General features: G+C 43.8%; 1 protein-coding gene across 1 annotated transcript; it reads right to left on the bottom strand.

The window, feature by feature from the left end:
- Positions 1-1,334: 1,334 nt before the first annotated feature.
- On the bottom strand, positions 1,335-12,450 carry xkr7a (XK related 7a). Its single transcript, XM_086033591.1, has 4 exons — positions 12,344-12,450; positions 9,919-10,670; positions 5,083-5,282; positions 1,335-2,762 (listed from the first exon to the last, which is right to left on the bottom strand). Exons 2-4 carry the CDS (start codon positions 10,464-10,466, stop codon positions 1,813-1,815), a joined length of 1,698 nt encoding a protein of 565 aa, XP_085889717.1. The 5' UTR covers positions 10,467-10,670; positions 12,344-12,450; the 3' UTR covers positions 1,335-1,812.
- Between the last annotated feature and the right edge of the window lie 409 nt (positions 12,451-12,859).

Genomic DNA, 12,859 nt, shown 5'->3' with positions numbered 1-12,859 from the left:
CTTAATGGTATTCTCTGTGGAAGTCGCGGGTCTGCAGCTAAAACTCGTCTTGACATTATATTCACGCAACAAAATAGGCTATGGATATAGAACAAGCACTGACAGCTATAACGTCCTCATTGTTTCATTTACATGGCAATTCTAACCTGTTGGCTTTTCTCCGTCACGTCAATAATGTGCTTATTTTCACTCAGGCCGTCGAAGAGCAACACTTTATTAAAGATAATGTTCTAGCTCACCTCAACAAACGATAACACAGGAATGTTTTGTATCCCACGAAAGGGCATGGAATCCGCTCAAGTCTTGTCGAAAACCAAGCAGGTTTTCTCCTCGTTTTACATTCTACTCTGATGTTGCGTCGAAGTCGCCCCTCCGGATTTGAAAGCCGCCGTTCCTTTAACACGAGAGACAGCTTTGAAAATGGCGACGATCACTACTCGTGCATTATTTAAAAGTACAGTGGGAGTGTCTCGCCGCTGTGGTCAACGATGTTTCCGTTCTAGCTGCCGTTAATGATCAGACACGTTGAAGGCGTGCTTTACTTTGCTTTAAGTCTCCTTGCTCTTGTTGTTTAATACCGCCCTCACCTGAGAAATGCACAAATCCTGGTATGCACCATCATTGACATTGTAGCGCTTTGCATTAGCAAATGCGCTTCTTAAGTCATTGTGGAGATGAACAGACTGTCTGTCACATAACATCACAACCTGAAATGCACTGTAGCCTTTACAGATTTTGCTTACGTTGACTGTCTCTAAACTTTGAATGCACACTTGCCCAACTCTTCAATATTTCAGTACATTATCTATCTCTCTATCGCCAGCTACATGTAGTCTCTCGCTATAGCAACGCTTTTCCACGATGTCTTGCGCCACTTAATTTGCTCACTGTGCTACGTGTGTCTGTAACCTCGACCCCCCCCTCCCCCATTTGCTTAGTGTTGACACACAGACACTGCCACACATCTTGACCAATCACGTGCAGCTTTAACGAGGGAAATCAAGCCAAACATATTTTTTTCAAGAATATGTTGCCAGCAGGCCCACTAGTTGAAACACGGCATTCTGATTAATATTGCGCTTGTGGAATATGAGCTAAGCAACAAAATCCAGCTATTTTTAGCCATCTCAGGGGGCGGCCATTTTGTCATTTCTGTCGACTGAAAATGACATCGCAACCGCTCAGGGCTCAGGTAATGACCAAGCACCGCTCAGCTCCAGAAAACAGGTCAGCCGTGATTGGTCGTTACCTGACCCCTGAGCAGTTGTGATGTCATTTTCAGTGGACAGAAGTGACAAAATGGCCGACCCCAGAGATGGCTAAAAACGGGTGGATTAACTCATATTCCACAAACGCAATATTTATCACAATGCCTTGTTTCAACTAGTGGGCTTGCATAGAACATATTCTTGAAAAAAATATCTTTGGGTTGACTTCCCCTTTAACACAAAAAAGATTCCTTTTTGAAGCCTTGAAACGGCGGTGTACTTTTGATCGATTGTTGCCTCGGTCTCACGACGTCAAAATGTAAACAGCACGATGATAAAAATCGCAATTCTACTTGAACCGGGAAATGTGTTGGTCGGCTCGCACGTGAATTTTTCCATTCAGCTCCTTGTTAGAAGACAGCAATTTGTCAGTGAAACATTGAAAAGTTGGACAAGTAAATTCGACATTTTAGAGACAGCCAAATTACCTTCTCCAGTCAACCTTAACATAGACCACCACTAACCTACGACATATCACTTTGCATTAGCAAACACGCTTGTTCGAGTCATTAGCGGAGATGACGAGACTGTCCGTCTCATCACATCACACCGTGGTCTCGTACTCCATCACTTCTTTGGGCGTGCCCAGGCAGCGGTACTGAATCCGTGGCGCAACCGGAGCGGCGCTTTCCAGCACCAGGATGGTTTTGCGCAGCCTCCGGTCAATGTAGTGAGCGTCCCAGGCGGGGTAACTCTTCCTGGGCAGGTCTATTCGGATGACAGGCCCCTCTGTCCTGGGCGTAGGGTGGCGAACCGGTGCCCGAGGTCCCCGAGGCGGCCGCACCTGGAACACATCTGCGTCCAGCCCGGACCCCTGCTCTCTATCTTTAGTTCTCTGCAAGGTCCTAGGGGGGCTGCTCACCACGTCGGGGGGCAAGCTGGACGCCGGGGACGCCAGCGCCTCTGCAGCCGCCTGCTTCTCCGCCTCGTAGCCCCAGCCTGACACGGGCCCGTCGGGGTGCAGCAGACAGTAATACACGACCATGAAGAAGGTGCCCAAAGCGTAGCTGCTGGCCACCACGCACACCATGACGACGGCGTAAAAGTCTGAAGAGCGAGGGCCGCGGTACAGATACCAAGTGGCGGTGAGGGCCACGTTCTCAACGAACACCGTCAGGCTGTAGGTGAGCATCCTGCAGCGAGTGCGGCCCTCCCGCACGCTGAACCAGCAGAACACATACACGATGCCCACCATCATGTTATAGATGATCTCCTCCCACTTGGACATGCAGAAGTCTGTCTCGCCTTGAATTATCCAAAAGGTCATGATGCACCAGTGCGCCACGATGAAGATGCCGAAGTAGAGCTGGAACACGGAGGCAAAGAGAGCGAAGGCCAGAGCCCGGGCCCCGATGGTGAAGAGATGCCACAGGATCTGAACCAAGACCGCCTTGTAGCTCATGGGGAGCTTGTCATCTCTGGAGTCCCTCAAGACTTTTTGATAGGAGGCTACCATCCAGGCGAGGGACATCAGAGAGGCGGACGCTGAAAGCCCTGAGGAGGACACGGCAAAGGAAGTAAGAACGGACTGGTCGCCGAGCCTTCAATGACATTTTTCGGTAAACCGCCCATAAAGCGAAGCTCGATATCAGGTTCAACATTAGCCTCCCTGCGCATGTGCGAGCATGCTGAGACGAAAAGCAAAAACAAACATCTAGCCGTAGATACAGTGGTACCTCAAAGTTGAAACACCCCAAAGGTTCTACAGTTTGGAGTTGGATGAAAAAAATACACACCCGTGGTCCAATCGTCATCATCTCAAGAGTAAGAAACAAAAATAAATGATCTCACGAAAACCAAGCCCATCAGTGGTGACTTCTGTTTGAGTCCCTGCAAAAGTGAAAATAAATGTCTTTTAAATTTGACACACGTCAGATTAGAGTGTTTTTTCGTGTTTTGATTTACCGCTGATGTCAACATTTTGGGGCCAATTCCATCCGTTTCAACTTCAAGACTATTCATTCGTATTTTTTTTTAAATTTCAAAATAAAAGTCCAAAATTAACATTTAGGTTTTTTAATTTCAAATTTCTAAATGTTTTGACAGATTCTAATTGTTCTAACCTTAAGCTGTTTAGCTCATACCTATTTTATTTTATTTTTTCAAAATTTCCAAATAAAAGCACACATCTGGGATTTCGAAATAAAAGTCCGAAATTAACATTTGGTATTTTTACATCTAAATTTCCAAATTTTCTGACTGATTCTAACCGTTCCAACTTCAAACTGTTCAGCTCAATCCTTTTTAATTTTCCCCACCAAAATTTCAAAACAAAAGCAGGAAAAAAAACATTTGTCATTTTTACGACTAATTTCCACATGATGAATTCTATCTGTTTCAATTCAACCTGTTCATCTTATCCCTACCGTGACATTTTATTCAAAATTTTAAAATAAAAGCCCAAAATTTCAATTTTATGTTGTTTTTTTTCCTTTAATTTCTACATTTTTGGACGGATTCAAACTGTTCCAACTTTTAACTGCTCATCTTACCCCCACTGCAAAATGTGTTCAAAATGTCAAAATAAGAACCCCCCCATCAATAATTTTTTTTAAATTAAGATTCCGCCCCTAATTTCGACATGATTTTACCCATTCAAAGTGTTCCACCTTTAAACTGTTCAGCAAATGCAGTTTACAGAATTGCAAGCATCGGCAGTCCCGTTTAGATGAAATTTCCGTGATAATTTTCAACCATTAATGTCAGTCTGCTGAACCTCTGCCGATACGACAAATGTTACTTCAAACATCATCTGCATTCTGCACGATAAATCACGATTTTCAGTTGGTCCTCTGGAACAAATTATTGCAAATAAAATGGACGTAAATGATAGATTTTGTTTTTGAAAATCAAACCATTTAAAGTTCAAAACTTGGAGGTACCACGAAGCACAAGAGGTTATGTTATGATCACCCTTCACGGTCGGCTGGTTAGTTCGTTAGTTTATCAAGGATGACGCCAAGATTACTTAACTGATTTCCATGACACTTTGAAGTGGTTGGGCACACAGAACCCATTTAATGTCGGTGCAGATCTGGATAAAGGTGCAGATTGGGGATTTTCTTTTCACTTTTTGTCCCGTGTGCATAAACTGAAATGTCAACCACAGCAACAAAAGGGCACCATGTGACCATTTATAACTTCTTCTACTGTGTGCCATCTTGCGTGCACCAGTAGGTAATAGCCTGCCAATTCATGAAGCAATACTATCTTAAATATGGCAATACTACAGTGGTGGGCCATGACGGACCAGCAAGGACTTCTATGCTGGCCTAAAAACTATTGGAAGCACTGACCTACATTTATAACCTTAAATTATAACATTTGTTCCATGCTATTGCAATCGTTTATTCCCAACAGTTTATTCCAGGAGTGTCAACCTCATGCAAAATAGTGAAATAGTGAATCAGAATCAGTGGTGCTGGTTGATGTAACTTAAACTCTATTAGCCATGGAACTGTTCCTTTAACCAATCAAATTTGAAATTTGCCTCATAGGGCCACCTAGCTAGCCCACGACAACATTAGCATTTTCCCATCCTCTTATGGGTCTTTTTGTCATGCCATTAGATAAATATATTTATTGTGAACTGCTCCAGATGATGTACCTGGCACAGTTGTGTGCTGTTATATTGCATTTTGTAAAGTATCGATGGTTTCTAGAATTTTGATGTGATAGAAATGGAAATAAAACATGGGTTAAGCCCACCACTGCAATACTCTATATGTCCCCCCTACTTAATTATTGAACGTGGTCTGCACACTTGTGATTGCATTTGTAGTGATACAGATCCGAATCAGGTGGTGGTCCTCACCCTGAAGAGGCAGCACCAGACCGGTGATGATCATGATGGAGAGCTGCAGCACCAGCTGGGGGGCGCTCTTCAGGAAGGACTCGAGCAGACGCAGGATGTTGATGTCGGCGCTCTCAAACATCATGCGCCAGTAGTAGTGCCGCCGCTCCGGCTCCCTGTGCCAGCGGCTCTGCACGCCCAAATACAGGGCTCGGACGTACCTGGGGGGAGGGGGCGGGGTTGCGGTGTATCATTCACGTGACGTCATTTGTATTGACTGTCGAAAGTGAGGTGCGCAGTTAGTTGCTTTGACAAAACGCTGCGGCTGGCTCCTTTGGGATTTGGAAAAGGAGTGAACTAAACGGCTGTGAGCTTTTAATTTTAGCGCACATATCAGAGGGGAGGGGGGGGGTTGGTCGGTGGGCGGGGCGCCTAGCAGCTTTTGTGTGCTTCGGTTGGACGGCTGAAAAAAACGCAAGGAAACAAAATAAAAGCACTCAATCTAGTTTAGAGATTGAATGTTAGGCAAGCACACAGCTCAGTGCAAATCCCTTGTTGACATGGAGCCCCACCCCCACCCTCGCTTTGACGATGGCCTGCTGCCACTATAGCGTCATGTGCAAGACACACACGCCTTACGCAAACAGCAGTGAGCGCAAATGGACGCGGCGGTCACATGCGACGTCTATTTGTGCGGGCCGAGCAAAGGAACCATCACCTTCACGCCGTGTGTGTGTGCAATACCGAGAGAGGATAAACGTACGGCCTCAGGGAGACGCATCGGAAGGGCCTGACTGATGTCACCAAGCTCAGTGAGCCAGGAGGGAGCCTGTGTGACTCCTTCTGTTGTTCTGCTTCCTGCTGCACAAATTGCACCTCGGGGATGAAATGTGTAAAAGAGGCGCGAACACAACCACAATCTGGCAAGCGCCGACAATCACGCGCGCGCTCTTTCTCGAGCCCACTTGACGCTTAAAGTTTGGGATGTTTGGCAAGTGTCACCACGATCAGCACACTTCCTTTGGCACGCTTCGATACCACTTTTTTTTTTTTTTCATACCGATACCAGTACGGGTACGCAGCTCTTGAGTACTCGCGATACCAAGTAACCGATACAACTATTACTTTTGATGCATAAAATTTCTATTAAACCTGCGTGAGATCATTTTAAAGAAAGGTCTTTTTGTTTATTTCGGGCACTCTACAATATATTATATGAGATCAAAATAAAACACAAACAACTCACTCTGATTAAGGATTCATTTGTAATGAATAAACAAAAAAAACGCAACGTGTTTAAGTGCAAAATAATAACAGGCTCAACTGTATGACTGCATGACACTATGAAGTTGGAAAATAGGGCTAGGTGACAGAGCTGAAAAGTGTATCACAATGTTAGTATTTCATCCCAATTGATATTGATGAATATTGAATGTTTTATCCATCCACCCTCTAAGCGTTAACATAAATCTTACAAACAGACAAATACTGACTTGAAATTGCATCTAAATTGGCATTTGAGAGGATGGACATGGATGAAGGTCACTTAGAAAAACGTTGCGTCAGCCATGCATGCCATTTACTTCCTGATAGTAGAAAGGCCACAAGAGGGTGCCTGTGGCTGGCATCAGTGATTGGTTAGCGACAGTCTCCGTAAGACTCTATTACCTTGAAATTTAGTCTGGTATCGGCTTGATACCGATACTGGAATCGGTAGCAGCCCATCCCTACAGTTACTGTAATGTGATCATTCCTTTACGTTTTTTTTTCATAACAAACACCAGCTTGTGCAATACAAATAAAGCGAATTACTAGAAATAATCAGCTAGCATTGGCAACATAGTGGTTGGCCGTTGTGACCTTTCCTCCTGGCTCAGCATCTTCTTATCTATGACCCCTTTGGCACACTTATTATCTCCAACAATTGAGAACTAAACAGTTCCCAGTCTTTGTATGTTTTCAGCTACTATCTTCAAAAAAAAAAAAAAAAAAAAAGATGAAAATTTCCCCACTGTGGGATCAATAAAGGCATTCTTATTCTTATTCTTATTCAACTATGTATAATAGGGCTGGGTATTGTCAAGAACCTCACGATTCAGTTCAACGTCGATTATTTATTTATTTGCGATTTGATTCGATGTTGATTTCCAGATTTAGATGCGATTTTAAAGATTTTGCTACTTACCTACAAAATACCGCTCGGCTTAGCACCTTCCTATCTCGTCGACTTAGCGATACCGTATGTTCCGATCCGAAACCTCCGGTCACAAAATGCCGGCTTTTTAGTGATCCCGAGAGCCAAAAAGAAGTTCGCGGGCTCTAGAGCGTTTTCTATTCGGGCACGGATGCTTTGGAATGCCCTACCCGCGGATATTAGAGGCACTACCTCAGTCGGAATGTTTAAAACACGACTTAAGACTTATTTGTACGATTCTGCGTTTGGTTGAACTGTTTGTTTTGGCCTCTTTACTGCCGCTTCGATTCTTTTTCTGCCCCCTTTTCCCAGGCTTGGGAATTAGGTGGTGACGAACGTTTCGATCCAACAGCAACTGACTGCTACAAGATCGGAGGCTGACCGCATCCTCGGTGGCGCAGCTATGGAGATTTCTACATTGACCATTGGGCCCCCGCTCACTTCCCCGATGTCATCTTCCTGCAGCACTTCTTCATTTGATTAACTTTCACATCACTTTAACAAAGACTGTATAGTACTATAATGTGTGTTCAATGTTGCCCACTCGGCATCCATTGCAGCCTGATCATCCTGGAAGGGGGGGGCGGGGGTTCCCCCATCTGCGGTCCCTTCTCAAGGTTTCTCACTTTTCCCCACATGTTTTTTTATTTTTTATTTTTTCCTTGCCCTCCTGGGGGTTAAGATCAGGGGATGTCACGTATATGATCTGGTGCATATGCGAAGCCCTTTGAGACTTTCCTGTGATTAAGGGCTATAGAAATAAATTTGACTTGACTTGATTTAAATGCTTCGAATGTTTTTAATTTTGAGGCCATATCGTCCAGTCCTACTGGGTTGTGCATCAACGACGGATCAGTCTCGAGTTCACAGCTGAGGGTGGAACAGGAAGGGCAGTGGGTACACATGCTGGACTGCAACAAACAGTACCCGCACCACTGTTTTAATGGCATTACCGGTAATTTAGCTTTTAATGTGTTGCTGGACACACACATACACACACAGCTCCAGGAGGAAGTAGGGAATCAATATTGAGCTGTCGATGCAGACGTAGATGCAAGATGGAGAGGGAGAATCACAGGAACTGCTTATGTTCAATCCAAGCAATTGATTTGCATCGTATTTCATCATGCAACTCGTCATCAGATGAAAAACCATCCAGCTGGCAGGGCTGTCTCGCAGCCTGCCTCCACCGCAGCTCACACAAACGCCTCCTCCAGCCCGGCGGCAACTCGAGGGGATGTCAAAAGTGATCAGGGCTATCTGACTGAGCTGCTGACCCACAGACCTACTAGCAGCCTCGTGCGTGAGGAAGCGTTTTGTTTTAGTCTCGCCGCGCGCCAGGAGAGTCAGCAAGTTCCACCGAGAGACACTTAAAAAGGGCGTTGGTAGAAAAGAGTGAATGGCGCAGACATGGCAGGAAAACTGAGAAGTCATTGACATCTCCTGTTGTACTGTTCATTTTCCCCACACCCTGCAGACAATAGGCTACAAACAAAAAAAAAACAACAAAAAATCTAATCAACTTGTTTACTGGTTCTCTGACTTTCAAAAAGTACTGTATTCATCAAAAATATGAGGTTTTATTGTTAAAAATATATGTGGCGCAAAGCTTGAAATAAGCGGTTTCGCATCACAGCTGGCGAGTCAAAATTCACATTTTGCTCCTCATCAAAACACATTGAATAGCAAAACTGAGAATCACAGATTTTTTCTGACAACTGAACCTCCAAAACGATACCAAAAAACCTTTGCTGGGCCCGATATTGGACCTTTGTTAGGACGCTCCGCTATATCCCCTGAGGCTTATTTTATTTAATCCGTCTCTTCGTTCGTATGTTACGTGTCTGTCAGTACTGACAAAAAGGCTGTAAAGTAGGGCCTGACGGATATGAATTTTCTTAAGCGATTCCAATATTTTTCAGAATAAAATTACGATAACCGATTAATCGGCCGATTAATTGTAACATTCATTTTTTGGGTCCCTTGACGCTTACAACAATGAAGTTATGAAATACAGGCAGAACATTTGACTCTTTTACAATACTTTGTCCTCTAGTAATTTTTTTAAACTTTACAACAGAAAGAAAATGGGATAAAATTGGCTGATTTTTTTTTGCCAATATTCTTTGTTTGAATAGCATTATCTTTGTCTTATGTTGTAATACAATACAATACAATAGGATAATGTGTAAAAAAAACAATTGGTAAAAAGCTACCCAAAAAAATGATCTGATTTTTTTTCGATTAATCCGTCAGGCTACTAGGAATACAGCATGTTACTAGTGAGTTCTAGTAAGACTATTAATGACATAACATTCGACTAGTTGTCCACATAGCGGGTTTCCAGAAGGCCTAACGTAAGTCGCATGAAGATAATTGGTCACCAATTTTGCCTCACGAGAAACATGTTCTCAGTGCCCTGCTGGTATGCCAAAGTTGTCCTACTAGCGTGCAGAAATATCATAACAGCAGTGACTAGTGCACTGAATTGCTGAATTGTCTTACTAGTGACGATAAAGAACGCGCTAGTACATGAGTTTTAAGATGGATATGTTGAGTAAATGTTCAAAGGGATTTCCATTGATGCCCAAATCAAAATACACACGCACAAAGGGTTGGCCGGGGAGTGGAGTTACTTTCCCCATCATCTGCGCCGTTCTTACCTCCACACTTGAGCCAGCTGGAGGATATGAACGACGGCCTGGAAGAACCACACGAACACTCTGCAGCATCCCCGGGCTCGTCCACCGGTGGCCGGGCCGGGTAGCACCCCGGCCACGGCCGCGGCAGAGCGGCCAGCGCCCCGCTCGCCGACGCCATACTTGGCGTTCAAGTCTTTCCCGTCCGCCCCGGACGACGCCGCCACCACGGCGGCCGCCGCCGTGCCGCTCTCCGGCGTATCGGAGAAATCGTAGGCGAACCATCGGAAGCTCAACACCTGCACCACCACGGACGGGATGATCACAAAGACCAGAGTCAGAGCAAAGCACCAGTACTCCCTCCGGAGGTAGTAGTCGGCGGCCAGCCACAGGTCTGAGGCCCCGTCCGAGAAGAAAACCAAAAGGGCGCCCAGGGTCCAGCAGCAGTCCGCCAGGGAGTAGCGCTGCTCGGCGCGGGGGCTCTGCGGATGCCGCCGGTCCGGCCTGGGGGGACAGTCGGCCGGGATTTGGTTTCGCAGAGGGACGGCTGCACCGTCAGATTTCGCAGCCATGTTTGTCGGAGGGGAGAGTGAGTAGGAGATGGGAAAATGATGGAGAGGGGGGAGGGCGAGGAGGGGTCGCACAGCTTCGATCGAGACGTGTGCATGCGGGGGTGGGGGTGAGGGTGTGGTGGGTGTGGAGGAGGAGGATGAGGAGAGAGGGCCAGTAAGGTGAGGAGTAACCGTCGCTCATCGATCACTTTAGATGGTGTAATGCTGCAAATGATGGGAGACATTTCATTGCCTCGACATGCAGGACTGCTCAGATGAGAGGGGGCGGGAGGTTGAATTCAAAACTGACAGATTGGATAGGCACTTCACCTACGCGTCGATGAGGTTTTTGTTTATTAAAAAAAGGTCAAATGTTCCTCTAAAAGTGTTTCATGTTATTTTTTTAATGGAATCTCTTGCTATGTTCTGTACAGGCATGTATGTGTGTGTATAAATAAATAAATGTGTGTGTGTGTGTGTATATATATATATATATATATATATATATATATATACTGTACATACATATACAATATATATACTATATACACATAAAATATATATACTATATATACAGTATATATACATATACACACATATACAATATATGTACTGTATATACATATACAATATATATACACCTATATATATATACATATACACATATATACATACATATACACATATATACATATATACATATACACATACATACAGGTACTATAATACTATAATATTGAATACTAATTAGACTATTCCGCACTATATTATACAGTACGATATTACATAAAAGCATCCAATAATGACTCATGACATTTAAATAGAATTAAAACGAAAGCTTTTTGTTTTTTATCACACGGTCCTTCACTTCAACGCATTTTACACTGCCCATTTTGGTGTGCGCCACCTGGAGGCAGTATAAGACATCCATCCATCCATTATTCGAAATGCTTATCTCCACGAGGGTCGCCGGCGTGCTGGAGCCTATCCCAGCAGTTTTCGGGCAATAGGCGGGATACACCCGGAATTGGTTGCCAGCCAATCGCTGGGCACACACAGACGACCAACAAACGTTCACATTCACAAACACGCCCAGGGATAATATGGTAATGGTAATGGGCTGTCACTTATATTAATGTTCGTCTCCACTATACGTATATACGATGGTTTTATTCACTTTTTTTACATCGTGTCTAATCGGTCCCTTTCACTGGACCCCGTCTTCTGGCAATCAAAATTCAGGGTAGGAGGGACTTCCGGTTCCAAGTCGATCTCTATGGCAGATTTCCTCAAAATAAAAATGATAAATACTGCAAATGTTCAAAGCAACAAGATCATGTTTTAATCAATTATATTTTCCAATTTTATCTTTTTAACCCTTATTTTGTCGCCATGTTGAATGCCACTGGCGAAAGCAAGAAATATCTATTTTTTTATGATATTCAAACATCAAATTATTAAGTAAAATTGATTATCAAATAAAAAATGTCAACTAAAAACTGCCTGAAGTTGGAATTGAACCCAAGTCTGCCATGATTGAATGAGCTGCTCTAATCCATGCGATAACACAGTTTTAAATCTTAATACAGACAAATGTTTTACCATCACAAGGTTTAGATGGTTTATAGTAAGGTTGCCAACTTTCTCACTCCTAAATAACGGACAGGTGCACGGTGCCACGGTGATGAGAATGATTTATGAATTTGGGATTTTTTTTTCAAATTTTCACGTTAATGCGGAAACCACATTCACGTCAAAATAAGAAAAAAAGAAAAAAAATGGACTGTTTTTCACAGGACAGCGACGATATGTCACCTCATACGAAACCACAATTTGGCTCTTTTCATTAAAAAAATGGGTGTAAGAAATCTGAAATGTAAAAGAGGAGTGTGACTCACCAAATTCATTGTTCCATGGATACTTTTGGCTGCTTTTGACTGACTCAAGCAGTCTTCTGTCCCTTTGCGCAGCCAGAGAGAAGTCCTTACATGACAGGTGGAGTGATTGCCGCTTGCTCTGAGATGGACGCATTATCTGATCTAGGATCTGTCATGTGTAGTACCGAGAGTCTCCATTTAGGAGCGCTGTAATGTGCTATCACTGTTTAATAACCAGCAATGTATGTTCGAGCAAGTATACAAGTAAAAGACATTGCGCTAATAAACCGTATGTGTCCGTCGTTATTGACAATCGATCGCCATCCAAAGATTTACCAAAAGCATCTTATATTACAGGATCGGTAGATTGCAATTTTCTGTATTTGCAAGAGTTGATAGTCAATATACGGGACATTTAAGGTCCCGTATGGGACAAACCAAATTAGCCCAATACACGGGAGGTCCTGGCTAATACGGAACAGTTGGCAACCCTAGTTTATACACAGGAGACAATGACCATATTGGTAGAAGTATGCT

The sequence above is a fragment of the Filicampus tigris genome, chromosome 1 (assembly GCF_054856515.1).
Source record: "Filicampus tigris isolate MCC_2025a chromosome 1, RoL_Ftig_1.0, whole genome shotgun sequence".
NCBI lineage: Eukaryota > Metazoa > Chordata > Actinopteri > Syngnathiformes > Syngnathidae > Filicampus > Filicampus tigris.
Note: the sequence above shows the minus strand (reverse complement) of the source record. Positions and strands in the feature narration are given on the sequence as shown.